This window comes from Colletotrichum truncatum (genome assembly GCF_014235925.2).
Source record: "Colletotrichum truncatum strain CMES1059 chromosome Unknown Contig_0007, whole genome shotgun sequence".
Classification (NCBI taxonomy): Eukaryota; Fungi; Ascomycota; class Sordariomycetes; order Glomerellales; family Glomerellaceae; genus Colletotrichum; species Colletotrichum truncatum.
The window spans coordinates 3439150-3459814 of NW_027222404.1; the positions used below are offsets into that span (position 1 = coordinate 3439150).

The 20665-nt window shown below is 51.4% G+C and overlaps 4 protein-coding genes across 4 annotated transcripts; 3 read left to right on the plus strand and 1 right to left on the minus strand.

Moving 5' to 3' along the window:
* Positions 1-413: 413 nt before the first annotated feature.
* Positions 414-2203, plus strand: CTRU02_211365 (siderophore iron transporter; the record flags this gene model as incomplete). The annotated part of the gene is made up of 2 exons (XM_036720389.1): positions 414-598; positions 658-2203. The coding sequence occupies 2 exons, from the start codon at positions 414-416 to the stop codon at positions 2201-2203; spliced, it is 1731 nt and encodes a 576-aa protein (XP_036588132.1).
* Positions 2204-2798: 595 nt separating this feature from the next.
* On the minus strand, positions 2799-4647 carry CTRU02_211366 (uncharacterized protein; the record flags this gene model as incomplete). Its single annotated transcript, XM_070205617.1, has 4 exons — positions 2799-3351; positions 3415-3908; positions 4007-4163; positions 4223-4647. 4 exons carry the CDS (start codon positions 4645-4647, stop codon positions 2799-2801), a joined length of 1629 nt encoding a protein of 542 aa, XP_070060860.1.
* A 1247-nt stretch (positions 4648-5894) lies between these two features.
* On the plus strand, positions 5895-7076 carry CTRU02_211367 (uncharacterized protein; the record flags this gene model as incomplete). Its single annotated transcript, XM_070205618.1, has 2 exons — positions 5895-6092; positions 6282-7076. The coding sequence occupies 2 exons, from the start codon at positions 5895-5897 to the stop codon at positions 7074-7076; spliced, it is 993 nt and encodes a 330-aa protein (XP_070060861.1).
* A 7702-nt stretch (positions 7077-14778) lies between these two features.
* CTRU02_211368 (uncharacterized protein) lies at positions 14779-15503 on the plus strand (the record flags this gene model as incomplete). The annotated part of the gene is made up of 4 exons (XM_036720392.1): positions 14779-14796; positions 14872-14978; positions 15110-15126; positions 15430-15503. 4 exons carry the CDS (start codon positions 14779-14781, stop codon positions 15501-15503), a joined length of 216 nt encoding a protein of 71 aa, XP_036588135.1.
* Positions 15504-20665: the final 5162 nt, after the last annotated feature.

Here is a 20665-nt window from a genome sequence, read left to right on the forward strand (position 1 = left end):
TCATCCCTACCCATACCATCCGCCGAGAGCTACACTTCGGACAAAACAGTCAGCTCCAGCAGTCACAGAAGATATATATCTGCAGCCATCTTTACGTAAAATCTAATCTGATCCCCCACCCATGCGGGAATCTGGACCTGGCAAGTACGACTTTGATCAGCTGGAAGGCTACGAGTGGCTGTTACCACACATTGCCAAATGCCTTACTCAGATTTTCGGTCTCTTGATAAGCCCCATCGAGGATCTCAAACCGAATTTGAGGCAATTTTATCATTTATATAGCAGCCTACTGATAGTCTTTTTTTATCAGATCCTCGTCCAGCTCGTATTCAGTTCAGCCAAACTGCCCTCCTAGCCACCCTGACATTACTGTTCTGTTCCCGTTACGAAACTGACAAAAACGTTCTCACGACATGCCTTCCGCTTCTCATGGCCTCCCTGAGGCCAAAGAAAAGTCCGTTACCAATGCTACGGCGTCAGACGGCGATGCTGGTCCAAAAGAGCTCAAGAACGATACATCTGAAGCCATGGATGAAGAGAGTATTGGCGCCCTTCAGCAGATCCTTAGCAGACGCCAGCAGATTCTCATGTTTACGCTGTAAGTCTTCTCTCCTTTCTTGGTTTTGTGTAGGGTTTCTGTGGACTAACTCTTGGCAGTATTTGGATCTTCCAATTCGCAATGGCCTTCTCCTCAGGCATATTCCGCGTCCTGGCCCCTTACGTCACGAGCAGTTTTCAAAAACACGCACTTACGGCAACAACATCGGTGGTCGCTAGTATCGCGAGTGGCATCATCAAGCTTCCCTACGCGAGGCTCCTCGACATCTGGGGCCGGCCGCAGTGCATGACGGCCATGGTGGTCTGCACGGTCGTCGGCACCGCCATGATGGCGGCCTGCCGCAACGTCGAGACGTACTGCGCCGCCCAGGTCCTCTACAACGTCGGGTACTACGGTATCCAGTTCAGCATGGTCGTCCTGATCACGGATTCCGTCTCCCTTCTCCATCGGGGCTTCCTGCTGGGCTTCATTTCCACACCGTCCATCGTTACTATCTGGGCGTATGGCCCGGCTACCGAGAGCATCCTCAAGACGATCGGGTTCAGGTGGGGATTCGGTATGTGGGCTATCCTCATCCCCGTCTTCTACGCCCCTTTAATGTTCATCCTCTTCAAATATGACCGGCAGGCGCGGGATGCCGGGCTTATTGAAGATGTGAAGCCTCGCGAGAACAGCTCGTGGTTCAACCGGGTGCTTTACTACTGCAAGGAGTTCGACGTCGTTGGCCTTGTCTTGGTGGGCTCCGGCTTGTGTTTGGTTCTGTTGGCGATCAGCATCTACTCCTACCAGACCCTTGGATGGAAGTCGCCTTTGATTATTTCTTTCCTCGTCGTTGGATTCTCGATGCTTGTAGGGTTCTTGCTATACGAAAAGTTTCTTGCCCCAGCAACGTTTCTCCCGTGGGCCGTGATCAAAGACCGGACTGTTGTTTTTACAAACATCATGGCTGCCGCGCTGTATACGTCAGAGTTCCTATGCTCGGGCTACATCTACTCGATGCTCATCGTTTCCTTCCACCAATCCGTTACTCAGGCAGCGTACATTAGCAACATCTACCTCGTCGGTGCTTCCTTCTGGAACGTCCTTCTCGGGGTTGCGTTCCGATACAACGGCCGTATCAAGTACTACGCTCTTTTCATGGGCATACCTTTCTTCGTCCTCGGCCAGGGCCTCATGATCAGCTTTGACATGACGAGCCCGTCGATCGCCCTGATGGTGGTTTGCAAGATCCTCATCTCGTTCGGCGGCGGCACAATCTACCCCATTGAGCACATGACGCTCATGGCCGTCTCGCAGGCCCACTTTCCAGCGTTGCCCTCGTTGGAGTCATTGATCGTGGACATGGGCAAGGGTGCAGGATCCGCCATCGCGACGGCCATCTGGACGTCCTTGTTTCGGCAGAAGCTCGCCAAGAATCTGCCTGTGTCCGAGATGAAGCACCTCGCCGAGATTTACGGCGACTTGAATAAGCAGTCTTCGTATCCTATCGGCAGCGAAGCCAGGACTGCTATTAACCGATCTTATGGCGAGACTCAGCGTATCATCTTTATCTCAGCAACTGCACTCCTCGCTGTTGCGTGGGGCGCCGTTGTGTTCTGGAGGGATATTGATGTCAAGAAGTCAAGAACGAGTAAAAAGGTGTGAGTACAAATGGTCGTACGGCTGCTATGGAGGGTCAAGATGAAGAGGTGCCTTGGGATCCACCACCCAGAAAAAGTCCAAATGAGTCAAGATATTCTAGAACTTCTGATTACTGCTGCCTTTTGGAAAAGTCTTTCCTTTCTGTTCTCCTCGGTCAGGTCCAGGTCAATGACTGGGCTAAGTGAAGGACTCGGGACTAGTACGTTGCTGCAGCTTTAGGATGCTACCTGTCCCCTTTTTACTAGAGAACGGGGCTTCAAAGTCGAATCTGCAGTTCTCGCGTGCCGATCCCACACAAGTCTTACTGCCGTAGTCGCCGCCTCCATCTGACCTTGTCTTGTCATTGTAGGTGATGGGGCAGTGCTATCATAGATAACCACAGGTTTCGCTCACAGCTGATGGCTCGTTAAGAAACCATATATAATAATAAGTAAGGAAAATTAAACTTCAATGTTGTCGTAACATGAAAGCCAACAAGCAAAATTCAGCTACATGGCTTGTCAAATGTTTAAGGAGCTTGAAGTATTGACCTAATATAAGAATTTCAGTGGAAAGGATTGTGGGCATAGCTAAGAAAAGAAGTATCAAGTGGTTCTTCTCACATGACAACTTCACTTCTTCCGAATGTCCAGTTTCGACTCCAATCGTGTTGTTCGGTGGCAACTACTCGCATATAGTTCTTGATTTCATCAGCGATCTCCGTCTCCCTTTGAGCCTGTTCCACCATTCCCGCTTTCTCATACCACTGGGCCATCGTGCCCCGTAGCTGCAAAGCTCTTGTCTGGCACTCCCGGTCGCCGTTGCGGAGCTTCCTAGCAACATCATGCAAACGCTTTTCCCAGCTCTCGTTACTTCCTCGGTCCTTGTCAATCCGTGCCAAAAGCTTGGTAGCCAGCACGTGAGCATAGGTCTCGGGTCCCCAGCTCAGTACAGAGCGAGGGTCGCCTGTTCTTCTCCAAAGATCCGAAGCCAAACGGTGAGTCAAGACGCTATCGTGACCATGGTAGTGTGCTGTGTACATGTATTCTGTGAGAAACGTGATTGTTTGTTGATGATTGCGTCCGAATTTTGCTTCAGCGTCGCACACAAGCTTTTTGTAGCTTGGCAGTACGTCCTTTTCGACTTCTCCTGGCCAGTACTTGAGGAATCGACTAACCATGGATAAGACAACCGGATGTGCGGCTCCAAGATATTCCATGAATGTCTAAATGCACAAGACGTAGACCTGCTCAATCGCTAGCTTCATGTCATGCAAAGAGAACGAACGAAGTGAGTGGAGGCAGCGTGCCATGTAGTGCTCCCTTCCATGGTTGTTGGCAATACAATATGCAACACCTGTAATAACATGTCCGACCAGGTGGCCGTTCTGAGGACTTCGTGATATAGATGAATAGGACGACTTGTGGTGCTCAACACGGAAGGAAATGCCTCTCAGATACAGGATAACTCTCCATAGATACACAAGCATCCAGGGGTCATCCTGTTTTACCAGCTTGTCGATATCTTTGAAGACAATATGGAGCGTTCCATGATATTTTCCGCTAGGTCCACCGTGTAGCCTGATGAGGGCAGAAGCGCCGTGCGACTGGTCAGCTACTGCTTTCCACTCCTTGAAGTGGTCTTGACAACCGTTTGGTGGAATCAGTCTGAACCGATCACCGGCCCACCCGCTCCTTTTGTCTCCATTACGACCTCTATCGAAGAGGACCTTGAAATAGTTATTTATATAGGAAAGCATCCACTGCAGATGCTTGTTCTCTTCGCTCTCCAGCATCAGCTCATCATCTCTCGCTCAAAAGTCAAGACATTGGGACTCTCCTCTGGTCTCTCGTCTAGAGACGTTGCAGCTCGGGCTCGTTTGCGTGACTCTGTAGGGGTATCGTCTGTGCGACGTTTTTCCAACTGGGATGATTCGTTCTTGTATAGCTTCCACTTCTTAAATTGGGCTTTGTACATTTGGGGTCTAATTCAACAGACGATGTTTAGCTTTGGTTCATGTTGGGAACAAAGTGGTCGACTTACGAGGCGTCAAACCTGTGCAGAGTGGCCATGATTTTTTGAACGTCATCCAGCGTGCGTTTCTCGACGACGTATAGATCTCTGATAATGTTTTTCTTTGATTCCCATTCTTCAGAGCTATATTTCGACTCCTTGTTGCTTCGACTCCTAGGTTGCCTTTCTTGGTGGGAGAAGCTTGGCGAAGCCACCAGCGGGGGTTGACCAAGGGCAAGTGTCTGCTGTTGAACCGGAGTCGAGTGGGAGCCTTGAACGGCGCTCCCGGAGGCTATAGAGGTCATAGCCGTTCGATTAGAACTGCTTGGTCTGATGTAGACACTGGAATGTATCGGAATGGAATGTGCCTGGCCTGGCACAGATACGCCCGGCTCAGGTCGGGAAGGATTGGCCTCTGCCGCTGGAGGAACCTCGTCGCACGTCATTGAGTCCATAGCGTGAAGTGCGTGATGTTTCTTTCAGCTTGCAAGAGCTTTGGACCTCACCAAGGCGTGAGTGTTTGGCAAGACAGAATGTTTGGTGCGGTTTCTGTAGTTGATGGTCTATCCGCCATAGAAGGAGCCGATAGCTTCAAAAACCTGACAACAGCAAGCCGCACGGAATTGATGAACCGAGTCGGTCGCAGTTGCGAAGATAGAATGAAACGTCGCCAAGTTCCCTTACCATGCCCTTACCGGAATGTGCATGTTCTCGTCCACATTGTTGAGTTCAGATGCAGCTAACCTGCTGATGGAGGGTATCCCCGCAAAGTCACCTGCATTCTAAACATATCCAGCCACTACCTGCAAGAATTGGTCGATAAGTTGATTGGATGGCTTCGCGACTGAACTTGCATTAAAGTTCCTATTAAGCTGATTGGCTCTAGGTATAAGCCTTGTTCTCGAGAGTCAGCAGACCCTATTGGCTGATGGACACGACGGCGTCGATCACCTAGAGTACGAGAAAAGGCTCTGTCAAAGGCTTGCAGAGGTGGCCCAGCTCAACGATTCATTGCCTCGATATCAATTCACCGCTGGCTTTGAAAGAGTACATGTGACGAGTTCTCTGCATTGCATTGTTTTGCATTGCATCCAACACATACATGGACAAGACGTATTCGAGGCTTCGCTCCCGTGTTAGTTAGGCAGTAGTTTGTGGACATGCCATCGACTGCGACTGGGCCACAGGCATACTACAAGCCGCAAATAGCTCAAGATTCTCATCAGGCTCTAAGAAACATCAGATAAGGAAACGACACGCAGTGTCTGTTTCTCATTGGTTACAACCCCGCAAGCTGCGTATGTAATGTAGCCCAGCCGCACTCGACGGGATGATGAACATCCAAGGAACGTGTTCCGTCGGCTAGTCGCTGATTTTCAGATCTGAAAAACATGGTGTCTTGATAGTTAACGCGTGCGAGAGACCTAACTTATGCCCATGAGAAAGTAGCTTGCAATCTTGGCTGTGATCCCATGTCTGTACAGTAGCCATTGTTTATAAATAGGCCCAGTGTCCCCTCACAAAGCAGGTCTGCTTTCTTCTCAACTCTGTCATCAATTTATCGTTTGGCCTGCATCGTCAATGTCCTTTCGTTGTGGTCACCGACTTCTTGTTACATATCTAGCTACTCAGATCTCCTCTTCAATTCCTCCTGTCCTGTGTTGTTCGGAACGTTACACTATCCAACAAAGCCACTGCCAAAATGTCTTCATCGTGTTCGGACAAATTTTCGACCTTTGCTGAAGACTCATACAACATCAGTGAAGACGAAGTTATTGTTGAGGCATTGGCCATGTACTCATTGATCAAGGCTGACATGAAGTCTTTTCAGAAGACATCGAAGAAAACAGGGAAAAGACTCAGGAGACCTACAAAGGCCGAAAACAGGGTGTTCGTTGCGGTATGTAGCCCGCAAAGTGTGTCCCGTCTTTCGCAGGAGTGTCGTAGCCTTGAAGAAAAGCGATATAAATTTTAGAAAAGTGAGTAACTGCGACCTTGGCATCCTCGGCGACCCCCAAGAACCTGGCTATCGGCTAACGTGTTGAAAGAAACATCCACCGTCATTGTAACGACGGATATCGCTCTCGAGGCCACACTCAATGATCTCGAGGAAGAAGACCAGTATCGTGAATTGGTACTTGTTGTCAGCGGATATTTCGACCAGATTGAGTTTCATGCACCGCCCAACATCAAGGTGCTTCTTGTGATGCGATGCGGGTTTGGCTCCAACGCAGGTGCTCAGCTGTCCATTGATGATGCCTCGACTTTCAAAGATGTCGAACTTGGAATATGGTCAGCGAAGCGTCGCAGAGGGAGGAATCTTCTTTTCGGGCCAAACGTGGGCATTCGAATCGATCCGGGGCAGAAGCATTGGGATCAGGCCCAGCAGAAGTTTTATCGAAGCTTCAGCCACAGTGAGAAGGATGATATCAACAGTCATTTTGAGAAGATGAGCAACGCGCGTATGAAGGGCAGGAAATGGTGGAAGACATGGAGAGCCGGAGTGGCCGCCATATTGGGCATAGTGTGCTGTGGCATGAAGTTTGATGCTTCCATCAAAGCAGCGTCGGGAGGTGTATTTTTCCACTATCAGTACGGGATAATGAGCATCAAGGCAGGCGCGGCATACGCAAAGGCTACAGCAGCAATCACAGCCGCCGGCCCCGCGCTCCTTGTTGGTGCGGGAGTCGCCGCGGTTGTGTATTTCATGCCGTGGGACAAGCTACTCAGCTGGCTTGGAGGCGTGCTGTCCTGGCTCCGCGCTGGAATCATGACACTTTGGACCAAGTTCAAGGACTGGCTAGCTAGCTTCGTTCAAGGGCAACAGGACGGCGGCTGGGACGAAAGGCCAAGAGCTAGAATGCCTAGACTGATGAAGTTCTAGCCATTGTGGCCAGTAGAAAGCGAGCTTGCAATTTCAACGTTGGAACATATCTTTACATCAAACAGTTTAATTCTCAAGTGATGTAATTCATGGCACTTTCCACACAGTTTCAATGCGTCATTAGTAACGCAAGTTGCCATGTTAACCTATTTCTTGACTTATTAACGGAAGTTTTGGGCTGCTATGCCTTGATTTACAGTAAAGTGGATAGGATACCAACAATCATCAACGGGCTAGAAACGAATAACAAGTTTAGGGACTTTTGTTTGATTAGCGTTTTGCCACACCGAGCCGGAGAACAATCCATTCAGGGTTCGGCAAAGAGCAGAATATGATCCTAGTCTGTAGATGCAACTGCGGATAGTCCCTATTTTAGGCCGTCTCCGCAAGATTTTGGGTCGTTCTTGCCACTGACGATGCTCTTTCGCCTCCATGCAGGGTTGCTACAGGGTTGTTCAAACTGTCTCCTTGCCAGTCCTTCTCATCTGGATGTCAACTTGAACATGATAGACCTTTGTTGATCCTCGGGCAGTAAACACTGGGAGATGGAGCTAGTTAGGATGCGAACGATATGAACATGACCAACGTCACAGTAGATGAATAGTCAGCTTGCGAAATCCTTGTTATGCTGTATCCTTTAGCCCGACGGAGGACTGGACGAGCAAAAACGTTGTTAATGCCTGTTAATTTGTCAAAGGGAGCTCCAGCAGCAACGTCATATTTCCATAGAAGGATACATGCCATGAAGTGGCGACCCGTAGAAGCTTCGAATGCCGCTGGATTATACCCAGCCGCCATGTTGTTTCATAAAACCAGATGGTTTCGCAGCATAATTCGAGCATGTATTTCATGACAGTTGAAAGTACACCGCTTCTAGTACCTTCCTGTTCAATACCTTCGTCCTTCGCCGAAGAAGCTGGTGATCAACTACCACACCATCATCGGCGATCTCGGTGTAAAGGACTCGCCGGAGCAATCGCCAGCAAGGTTCGGTTCCCAAAGTGCCGATTGATAATTTACAGTGGGCATTCACCAATCACTACCTAGGACAGTCAATCCGGAATAGGAAGACGAGTAGAGAGCTCCGCCTCCTGCAAACGAGGTTTCAGCGGCCTGTTCGAGGGACGTAAAGCTCCCGGCAGAGTGGCACAGCTGGGGCAATCTTCCCGCCTCATTTTCCTTCCCCACAGTGGCAGACAGACATGAACGGGAGTGGTGGGACGAACCGCCCGCGAGCCAGCTGGTCGGGGTCAAGGAAACAATGTGTGCCGCAATCAATCAATCAATCAATCAATCAAACAACGGGTGTAGCCTTTCTGACCGGGTACTGACTCAGTCGCTCGTTATCGGTAATTAAGCCTTGCCCAACTGCCGCCGAGCTTTCAGATTGGGAATCCAATCCAAGACTCCAAAGGCTGCCTGGGAATGCCGAACTTGCAAGGCAATTCCAGATTAGTAGATCGAGCGGTGGCCATCGGGCGGCGGGTCTGAGCCATTCCTCAGGGCGGCGTCGGTGGCCTTGCCATCATGGGACCAGTGTGACGACAGCTTGAGCCCTCGTCCAAGAACTCTGCAAGTCTGGCTGTCACATTTCATCAGAAACACATCCATCCATTTCATATTCTGCTCCTGGACAGTCCGAACGCAACGGAGCGGCGGCTGGCGGGTCCTACTATAGGTATTTGATGCAAATCCACATGGCGATCGGCCGAATAGATATCCATGCCAGGACATAGTAGCTAGCTCACCTCACCACCCCCCCCCCCCCCCCCCCCCCCCCCCCCCCCCCCCGCTGCTACGCGTATGTTCTTCGCCGGGAGAACGAGATTGAGATGGTGGATATCGGCATGCCACAGCCTCATTCATTTTTGTAACAGCTACCAGACGGCGTACAGGGTCTCTAGCATTGTTAAATGAAGTCCCAGTGAAAATACCCATATCGGAAATACAGCCTGCAATCCTTTTACGAATGAGATTCCGGATCCATGTCATTGGGTCGCAGAGACAGCCAGTCGGGACAGCCGCTGATTGGTTCAGCAGTTCTTTTTGGCTGGGATATAACGGCACTGGCGCCAGCCACCGATGCTCATGTGCCAGGCTGTTGGGACCTTTTGCTGCCCTTGGTTAGACGAGCAGCAGGGCGTATAGTCGAACAGATGAGCAAGTGGGATTTGCCAGGGAGAAGATGGCGAATGATGTCCCCTTGTTCATTACAATCGCCAGTTGGAAAGAGATTTCTGCACCGTTGGAACGGAACGGCCGGTCGTGATCCATAGCACTACTCGAGAGAGAATACCTGGGTAGGCTAGGGTAGAACAGGGGGGACAGCAGCACAGTACTGAGTAGTACACTCTACACCAAAGCACCCTTTTGTTATCGGTGTGCATAGCACAACAGAGATACATACATAATGTCAACGGCCCACACGGAGTTGGCCGCCGAACTCCAGGGAGCTACCGACGGATAAGGTCACTGATGAAGCCATTCGGCTCTGTCGATCCTGAGGTAGCCTGTTTCAAATGCATCAAAAAGTGCGGTAAATGTCTCATGGGTCATTCGTTTTCCAGCCCTGTTTGTCTAGCGTCAGTAGGAAAAACAGCTTCAAAGAAAATGCACCCGTTGCAAGAAGGTGATGCCGACTTCTGGTCCTTGGCTCCCCTCTATGGACGCTAGAACCGAGCTAGAAGCTCCCAACGGGGGTGACAAGCTCTTCAAGACCAGGGTGCCGCCTGACTCGTCGGTGTTCAATCTCACGAACAGCGTCCCAAAAGTCACTTGGGACAGGATATGGCGGGGCCAAGCCCTTGGAGGCCTTGACCGAGTGTGGAGCGAAGGAGTCCATCGGCCCTCTCGTTGTGGTCAAGAGGATTCGCGACCCCCTTCGAAAGGTTAAACAGCCCAGGATGGATAGCTGCAGCGGCACTCTGTTACTCAGCCGTCTTGGGAATTTGCATCCGACGGGTGGCTCGGGCTTAAGGAAGGTATTGGTAACCTTGCAGATGGTTTTCAACCCACAAGGGCCTGCATCAAGCTTATTGGCGTATAGAAACACGTCCTTTCATCACATTGCGATAGACCATCGGATGAATACCTCGGCCGTAGTATTGGAACGTCATCATATGAGAGACAGTTTTCAAAAGTGCCTGCCCATCCTGTCAATAACGTTTGGCAAATTTGCGATATGCCCAGGGCGAGCTCGGGTCTTTAGGAAGTCCAGACTTGCCCTGTCAAATCCAACGAGGAGAAAAGTTTAACATGTCGTCAAAGCGGTGACATACTGAAATGACCTTGTAGAGGTTTCTTTCGTCAGGACGCAATGTCCACACCCCGGTCAAAGCAAGACCCCGTGTGTTACACTGAGACATGCGAACCACGTGAACAGCATCATGTCGATCCTGATAGGATCAGAGACACAGCGCCAGAAAGAAAGCAGTCGATCTCATTTCAGAAGCAACGGGAGGCGCCGAAGGCGTCCACTCAAAAGAAGCCCACAAAGTTGACTAGAACAGTAGCATCACGTATGACTGTCGCATCCAGCCTCCTCGGACATCAAGTCTGGGGCTTACCTCTCGGTGCAACTCCGCCGAACAAAGAACAAACTATATTGAGGTTAACCGTTGGGGCCGAAGGTTTACGAGGGGGTTGACCGTTGAGATTTCCAGTGCAGCCGTCGGTATGTAGCGCACGGTGATCCTGTCCGGGGAGGGACATGGGCCGTAGCAGATGGTTAAAATTTTTATCTTGACGGGAGCTGGTCCATGTCGGCGTGAGCATTTGTTGAGTCAACACCAAGCCGATACTTTCTCGTCTTATTGACGAAAGATGCAACGCTGCGAGCTCTAGGAAATTAAACATTGAGCCATAAAGTCAGAGCTGCTCTGAGAACTGCCGTTGCGCCCGGTGGGCTTGAAGCCTTAGCCGTGGTGGGTCAGACGATTTCTCGTCTGTCAACGAGGAAGATCCTCTCGTCAAAGGACAGGCGAGCTCCCTGTCCAGCACGAGGCACGAACACCCGTCTGCGAGACCACACATACGGGCCGGGCGGCATGTACCGGGGCTGACGGCAGAACTACATGACTGTTGAGCGGTAATGGGGCCCGTCCTCGATGACATACGGCGGTGGAAATGACGTTCCCACGCTGTGAAGGGATTACCCCGTCGGCCAAACAGAGCCAAGGGCAGTTTGTGGTTGGAAAGACAAGGCGAATTCGAAACCGACCCGAAAATGGGACAACTCTTGCAGTGTAGTAGCCGAATATTTGGTTCCCCCTACAAGCAGGGGGCAACTCAAAGGTGTTAGTGTGCGGGAAAAGAGAGAGAAAAGAGCAAGATTGGTTATTCCGGTGGGTGGATAAAGCACGCTCATCATTTTCATGGGGCCATGACAAGACGATCCCAGCAAATACGATGGCGGATTAATGCCTAAAGGGCCTTTAAAGAAGATGTCGTTAGTCGTGGAAGAGGCGGTGACCTTACCGCCCATCGGAGATGGCGATATCTGCATCGGAGTTTCTTCAACGACTCAGACCTTCAAGACTGCAGCGGGATTAGCGTCGGCACCTTGATAGCTAATGAGAGAGGGTCTTGTGCTGGATTGCCTGCAAATGAGCTACTCGAAAAGTGACACAAAATGGCAGTCGATTGGCTTCTCCATCGTTTCGGCTTGACGAACAGGCTGGTGATCTCCGCCAGCGCAGGGGGGGACACCCAAATAGCCACGTGTGGCGTCTGGGTGCCCTTGAAACTTTTGATGTACTTACTGTCCGTATTGTAGTACCCCCCTTTGATTGACGAGATTGACACGCAGAAAGACGATGAGACTGCCGATGCGTGGAACGCCACCAACCCATCTATCCCACGACACTTTGATGTATAAAATATGTACGGGGACAAACTTGACCACGGTTAACTATGGGGGCATGTTGGATCATTACGGATTATGCTGTTACATTTTGTCATTCATTTGGCCCTCGTCGTCAAATTACCATGGAATGAAGGGTACTTCGATCGGAATACATCCCTTCCAAATCTACGGAGTATAAGAATACAGAAAAAGGTGAGACAGCTAGATTCTGCCACCCGCTCGTCTCTTCAGGTACCCTTAGCCATAACTACAGCCATAATGCTCGTTCCACAGGTTCCAGTGTCTCACATTCTCATTAGACATGGGAAATGCTGCTTGACTCAGGTGGCGCATAATCGGGGCCAGAATCACCAGCAAAAAAGAGGTCACGCTAAAGGACTAGCAAGGGGAACTGTCTAAATTTGCCCATCGTCGGCTGTCGTCCGTTAACCAGTGCCGCTCAACCATCGAGCCAAGCCCTGCGTCGGCACTGGGAGGCTACGCCAGCATTTGCTTCTAGCATCCACTTGCGCCCTGCTGTGCTACTTTGCTCTCTCTCTCTTCGCGTCTCCTTGACGCGATTGCGGAGAGTTATTTGTACAACTATATCCGTATGCAGTGCCGTGTCCCACACCCCCCTCTAAGCCAAACGAACCCAACTCAGTCAGAGAGCAGAGTACCTTAACCTTTGGCTCTCGTCGTCATCCCTGTCTGGAATCTGGCGCAACCAGTATCAAACTTCTGCCACCAGTTGTAGGGAAAATGCCGTCAGGGATGATGCGTTTTGCCCCTCAGTAACACATACCATACCGTCCATACTCTTCTGTCCGGAGTGTTTCCTTCCCCTGGCGCAATGGAGATGGAAACGAGACGCTCAAGCCAGCCCTGCAAAGTTGCCCTGCCCCCCCCCCCCCCCCCCTTGGACGAGGGTCCCTGGTACGCTCAAGCGGATTTTGGGTCATGATGGCCCGCAGAGAACCAGAGAACGCACGTTCTTCTGCTTCCATAATCCCTGTTTGGAAACCGAAAGTCATGTGTCTGGGGGACGGGCCCATCATCGATTGGTAATTGGCGAAGAGGGCAGACAAGGACAGTAAATAGGAAGCAGGAGGAGGCAACAGAACGGCGAGACGGGCACGTTGTTGATGCCGGGATTACCCCCTAACGAGGGCCCTCTCCGAAGACGCCTCCCAAGGAGGGTTAGTTTCCCACAGCGAGAAAACTCTCTTTTCTCTGCTCTCCTCCTTTTGGTATGGCGTCAGTCATTTGGACCTGGGATTAACACCGCCATCCCATTGCAAACGCCGCTTGCTCTCCCGTTTTTTTTTTTTTTTTTTTTTCTTTGGTGTCCCCCCCTCCCCTCTCATCAACCTTGCGTGTCTATCAAATCGAAATCAGAGCAATGATAGCTCCCAGGGGGTGGGAGCTCACCGGGTGCCTGTTTTCGCTGCTGCTCTCCGTCCGTCCGCTGAGGACGATCATCCCTGGTGCCAGCTAGTGTCAGGAATCGCTTTTGTACTATAGGTTGACCTATTACCCTATGACAAGACAGGGACGGGATAATACGTAGGTGCCTTGCACGAGGGACGGTGGCCAAGTACTCCTGGCCTAGTTGAGGTTCTGTTTGGTCCGTTCATCTGCTCACTGCAGACCAGTAAAGCAAGACACCCTCCCCTTGACTCACTTCATACGGCCTGGCGAGACCGAGGCAAGATCTGCAAACTCTTGACCGGCCTGGCGAGACCAGACCGAGGGATACTGGATACTGGATGCTGGCAACAAACGGAAGCACCACCAACGTGAGGGAGAGGGAGAGAGAGAGCCCAGGGCAAAGGGTCCGGCAAACCATGTCATCCTTCGGCTGGCCTTATTTTACCCCGTATGTGAGCAGCCGCCAGTGCTGTGCAGCATGCACCGTGTACGGTACTTGGGTCTCGAGCACGGCACACCCTCCCCCCCCAGCCTGGCCTAAAACTTACTTACGCACACCCCCCTTCGGCCCGGCCTGAGCCTGAAGACGAGCGGACCTGAACACACTACGCTGGGTGTAGAGGACCAGGACCTCACCGCACCCTCCCTATGGTGGCACTCTTCCCTTTTCTTTCCCAATTTTTCTGCCCAATGCTCCAAACCAGCCGGTAGACAACATGGGCAATCAAAATCTGGGTCCATGATGCCTGTCCACCCACCCGCAGTTCTGGCTGGGCTGGGCTTGCTCGGGCTCAAGGCTCAAGTGTGTGTGTGTGTGTGTGTGTGTTTTTGGGCTCGGTCAGTGGCTCTCTTGTGTGCACTGGCACACTGGCACTGGCATAACACACTGGCTTTTTTGGCACCCCGTCCCGTCTTGTCCACCTTACATACCCAGACGTAGCGGTACTTATATATGGACCAGGCTTGTAAGATGATCCCGGACGCATTCTTTTTCCTTGCGTGGGTTCCCTTCTCTAGCGTTGTCCACTCTGTTCATTCCCTTTCCTTCTGGGGGTCCCCCAAACACTGCTCTTCTATATACAAGAAGCCGTGGCCTCCTCCAACCACCACTTTCACATAGGAAACCCCCCTCCATCTCAACGAACTGAAGTTTAAATACATAATCCAGCCCACCTTTCTCTTACCTTTTACGAAGCGTTCATCACGAATTATATAGCTGTGTAAAGACATTCGGGTATATCGTCTTTCTTGCCTTTCACTCAAATCGCCCTCACTCCCGATCTCTCGGCTTCTCACTGCAGACTTGGCTCTCTCTCTCTCTCTCTCATCTTTGCCACCTGCACTGCTGTTCGACTAACACCCAAACCAACTCACTGGCCTTGGATTCACCCTCGTTCACGGTACTACCAAGCTTTCTGCAACTGAAATATGTGCGACTACACCCAAGTACGTCTTTTGAATCTCGAGTCCAGCAGAAATGGTCACAAATGACTGACCTCACCCACCTTTTTTTCTACTTAGAGAGAATTTCGCTGCACTCACAAGCGGTATATTGTGTCCCGCTGGTGCGTTGTCTACATCCGCACCCAACAGCGCTGTCAACCATGCGTCACGCATTTTGAGTACAGGTACGTCACATTTGCTTCTTTTCTTTTTTCCCACCAACCCTCTCTCTGCCACTGTAGATCTTCCGGATCAACCCAACTGTTTCCTCCCTTTCAAACCCCTGAATGACCAGAAAACTGACACCTATTGACAGGGGAGATGAGCTTTGCAGTACGTCTTGACGCTTTTACACGTCCCTTCTTATCCGCCCTCGCTCCATTCCGTCTCCTGGGCGGGCGTTTTCCTTTTCCCTCACTTCACGCTACAGGGGTTTGTCTGTTACAAAAAGTCCCTTTGGCTGCCCACCCGACTCCAAGCACCTGGAATTGGGGACTAGCATGGGTGGGTGGGCAGCACGAGAAGTTGGATCATGACACACACCCGGTAGTAGTAGAAGACACCAACCCGCCTGAGCACCGTTCATGTTGTTTACCGTACTGAACTGGATAATCAAACTGACAACTCGTGGTATAGGTGAATGCAAACCTTCAGCGCCGATCCCGTGGGAGAATATGATTCGGCGCAACAACACGCCCATCGGCCTGTAATCGAACTCACGACTGCAGTCAAGTCAAGTCAGTCAGTCACCGCCCTGGCTTCGTTTCTGGGAAAACCACGCAGGCGCAGACGCAGAGCGCAGATCGGAGGGGCGCCGCGTGTGCGGCCCATCACATATCGCATTTCTCGAACCTTTTTTCTCTTTTCTTTCCAGCCCTTCCTCCGACCTCCCGGGAATGAACATCTCCCAAAAACATGGGATGGAGAGCGGGTCTTCCCAACAGGCTATCATTATTCTTCATTTTCTGTTCAGTGGGATAGTCCAGCATGGCTGTCACCCACATACAGATACGCACACACACAGACACACACACACACTCACTCACTCACAACCACCCACGAAAATTCTCAACGACGACCAAGGATGGGACGGCCTGCAGGACGACAACCCCCGGTCAACGACTGGCTGCATCACGCTAACGCAGCGTTCCGCGGCGCGCGAATCGTTCTACAGAATCGACGGCGCGCTGCCACCGGCTCCATGTCTCTTTTTTTTTCTTTCCATTCGCAGTGCCAGTTGCAGATACGTGAGGGTTGGGTGGGATAATCGCTAGTCTCGACCCAAGCCTCACGCATTCATCTTTCCCACCTATCCTCGGTTTGGCCAAAGAGGAGGGATCTGTTACAACAAACAAAAAAGGATTCATCATTGCAGGAGCGGACCTGTATCTCGGGTCAAGGCGTTTTATTAATTTTTTTCTCCTGTTTTTTGCAGGGATTTTACGGGTTAGCATTGCTATGGAGAAACAAGGCGTTGGTATGGGAACATCACATCATTACATGGAACAAATATGGGAGAGGGAAAATTACAGACTTGGGAGAACAACGAGAAACATTACACACACACACACAACGAACAGGCACCTTACAACAACAACTACTACTACTACTACGCAATACCACGCGGACGGGAAGTTCCGGGGGAGTGGGAAGAGGAAAACGACGGCTTTTGGCGGACTATTCAACTCTATTCGGGCGCCTACACCGACGACCAAGGACCATGGACCATACCCCGGCGCCAAGGCCAAGGCGATGACCCCCCCGGTCGACGGACACGCGATGGACGGGTTTCCTTTGCACCCCTCCATTACCGTGTGAGAGGGATGGGATGGGGGGGGGGGAGTTAGTGAAGGCTACCACATTGGCACCGCGGCCTTGCATTAGCCACGTCTGGCTCGACCCCTAGACCACGGTCGCTCCCTTCTTTTTTTCTTCGCTCCTGACGACCACCACTACGATAGTCTCCGCACGCACGTATACACTTTGGATTCCGGACACGTCTTTCCTGCTGCAGCTTGCTTTTCACCCGGCGCAGGCTTTACGGTGTTTTTATTTATTTATTTATATTTTATTGATTTTCTCGGGCTACCTTATCTTGTTCTCCAGCCAAAGATAAGGAGGGGGAGGTGTTTACTATGGAGGGAGGAGTTATGGAATGTATATGCACCCTCAATGTCTTTTACAGCGGGGTTAGTCATTTCAGGGTACATGTCTCGGGTGTTTGCATATTTTATGTAGCTATGGGAGAGAGAGAGAGAGAGAGGAATGACCTTTTTTTGCAAGGTCTTTTATTCACCCCCCCCCCCCCCCCCCCCCCTTGCTTGTTGTCCCACTGTGCCAGGAAACCGGGTGGTCATTCTTTTTTGGCCCCTCTCCTGGGAAGAAGATGACTGAAGGGGGCACAATTGTACAAAATCAACTTCAAACAGAGAACCGCTAGGTATACACAGTACAGGCGTTGAAGCTCTAAAACGAGAGGCAGAGACAGGAAATATGGGAATCAATTGAAAATCCACTATTTTGAACATCTTTACCAGCTCATCAGCCTTGCTCTAGTGTAGTGTTGTTGACGCCCGTTGAGAGGTAGATAGATGTCTTTTGCACTTTTTCACACTTTCATGTGCAGTGCCGAGTCTCCTTGCAAACCCACCACAATCTCTCCAATCCCATAGATGAGATGACATGTTCGGCGGCAATAGGAAGGAGGTTAGGTAGCTTGCCTGCTCCCCCTCCGACCCTTATACCGAGTTAGATAATGGGCTAAATTACTAAAGGTTGCAGCGAGAAAGGGGATGGGGGGTTGATGGGGAGGGGGATCTTAGTCTGCACCACCACACGTCACAAGGTTGTTGCCGAATTGCCTAGTGCCGTGAAACATACTGCCTCGTCTTGCAATGGTTGGTGGTGGAAGAGGAGGAGGAGGAGGAGTACTCGGTAACATAGCAGCAGGATGGATGATGGATGTGGGGGAGGGTGACCGGTGAGGGATGCGGTGTAATGTCGATGTGTGCGCGGGTTGTAGTTGGGTAATTGTAAACGAGACATGATTTGAGATGTTTTTTTTTTTCTTTACCTGTTTATTTCATGGAAACAATCTGTAGGCGTGATATCGGGCAGCATGTTTTTAGTTGGCCAATCTCACCTTGGGCCGTCGTCACCCGCTTGCAACTGTACAGTATCCGTCTTTTCTCCGCCAGCCCTGCTGATACCGATTTGCATGTGTTTTGTTTGGCTTACTGTCTGTCGAGTGAGCGTTCAAGGGAGAGAACACGCGCCATAAAGATATGACGGTGCATTTGAGTTAGGGAGCATCCCCACGCGGCCCGAGACCGCCCACTCGTCTCAAGCTCGGATATTCTGACGCAAACGAGCCAAAAACAAAAGGGTGATGATGATGTGCTCGGTGAGCGATCAGGTGTAGACAAAGCAAGGAACCGGGGGGAACACGACGAGGGTCAGGGATGCTGTGAAGCCAACGGCGTATACTAGTTGGACGGGCATTAGCGTGGGGTAGGATTTTTTTGGGTGAGACCGCTCTCTTGTGCTGTTTGTCTTTTGTAGAAACTGACAACTTTCGAAGAAGGATCTTTGGTTCCCGCTGGCTTGTTGTCAGGCCTGTCCATCCCTCCCCCCCTCAAGCCACCGATACTGGGGGAGTAGCAGCGGCGGTGTGGTATCTTGGAATGACAACCTGCTCGGCGTGGGAGGCATGTACTTGAGAGCGGAAGGGTGGGGGGCTAGTGGCATCTAGTGTGCACGATGGGATGGTCATCTGAAGTGTTTTGCTTCGTTTTTTTTTTTCTGTTCTCCAGGGGTTGGAGAGATGGTGAATGGATTGTTCCGGCCGTGGGGTGTGTAAGTGACAATGCTGTTTTCAATGACATGTCACCGGAGTTTGCTGCGCCTTGTTTTCTCTGTTAGTTGGGCAACTGATTGCTGACTGTGGTCAGGCTCTCCCTCTCTCTCGCTCTCTCTGTCTCTCTCGTTCTCTGCGCGGATGATGGCAGGCGGAAGACTACAGGCGGCTATCTGCTGGCAAACTGGGATGTTGTGCGTCTCAGCTGACGTGAAGTAGAGAAAATGTCGGGCATCGTGCCAGCACAAACGTACATGAGATATTGGAATTCCCGGGTCATGAATGCGTTGCAACGTAGGCGTCAGAGGGACCGTCAGGCACGACGGGCCGCTCATTGGGCGGTCTTCCTCTTGGGCGCTGTGCGACACCGATGGGGGGGCGAACGGGCTCCGGACCTGGTGCAACAACAGGGCGGACGGCTTGTTCTGGGCGCTGAGTAGGACACATCAGATGCTGAGGCGTTCTCGGTCAGCATGTAGGTTGACTGGAAGATGTGGCCTACAGAACACGGCGAGGAGGTCTCAGGCTATCCCGATTGCCGCAGTCCTTGCTTTCTGACCATGACGATGGGGCACCAAGACAGCAATGGCTCAGCGATATCGCTGGCTGATGACAATGTCTCGTCTCATCGGAAAGCCGAGGCGGCAAAAAGTACATGCAACACCACCACATTAGCTGGGGTTGGCTCTGGGCCAACGCCCGGTTCTGCCCTCACCAACAGGCGTCTGCCAAAAGACAAGACAGTTAGTTCAGTTTTCGTTCCAAGGCGCGCGGGTGCGGCGTGGCCCGCAAGCTCTCACACGCGCTGCATCGTGTCATAACCCCCCGGCATCGTTAGCAAGGGGTGGCAGGGTAGCTTAGCGAAAGCCACCCCATCTGCGTGCCGGGGCGATCATATTGCAGTTGCTTAACTTGGGTGACCGGTGAAGATGTGGATACGCCTCTCGTTTGCGACTTTTCCATTGCTGCCAAGCCGGCCTTCGCTGGGTAAATCCAGTCATCAAGTTAGATGAGAGTGACAAAGGGTTTTGGTCAACCGAGCCAGGGGGGGATTCGACTTCCACCATTTCGGCTATCCTGGTTTGTCACAAGACGCACACCTACCACTACTACTGCTACTACTACCATAGGTACCAGTCGAGGCGGTCCGTGGCTGGTAAGGAGGTTGGTAGGGCTGTGGCTACTATGGTTAATTTCGGGCGTGAAATTGTAGCTGCATTACGCCCTTGCGCTCCGGATTTACGGTGCATCGCAGAGCAAAGTTAGTCTGCATGCATGGAAACGGTTGGCGAATTTGCCTTTGGAAGCAACACGCTTTCACGTAACATGGTGAGATGTACCCTGCAAAGTCTGGGTTGCCTCTGAAGTTGAAGGAAACCCGGCCTTGGCCGGCTCGAGGTCTTCCAAACTAAACTTCCACCTTATGCTGAGCCATGTCCCTTGTTTACTATTAGTGGCTGCTGCATGGAGCTATGGCCATTGGCCCTGGCGGTCGCATCTCACCTCCCACATGGCGGCAGCAGTCGACGCAGAGTAAGATGAGGCGTTGTGGAGGGAGCTCCTTGTCCGTCCTTATCCGTGATGAGCCCGTCGTTTTCTCGTCAGATTTACAAAAAAAAAGTTTCAAAGTCGTATACGGTCACACAGAAATCCTGCTCCCCGCATCGGATAGACATTATGGTGCCCCCTCCAGGAAGCGTAGCCGTGGAAAAGGAAGAGTACACCTCGGTTGGAAGCAAAGAATTGACTGCTGAGATCCTGGGCGCCGGTGAAGGGCCTTTGAAATTGGAGCGTCGCAACGGGTACCATGGCCTGTCACATATCACATCCCGTTCCAGATCTACTGGCAGCTTATCTACCGTTTCCAATCTTTTATCACGCAGCTTCTCGAAGGGTTGAACCCCGGGAGGTTTGAGCTTCTCCGGAGATCTTCAATTGCTGAAGATAATAGTGATAAGATGTCAGGCCAATCCTCGAAGCAACCAGACACAAGGAGTAGGATGCCTCATGTCTGGT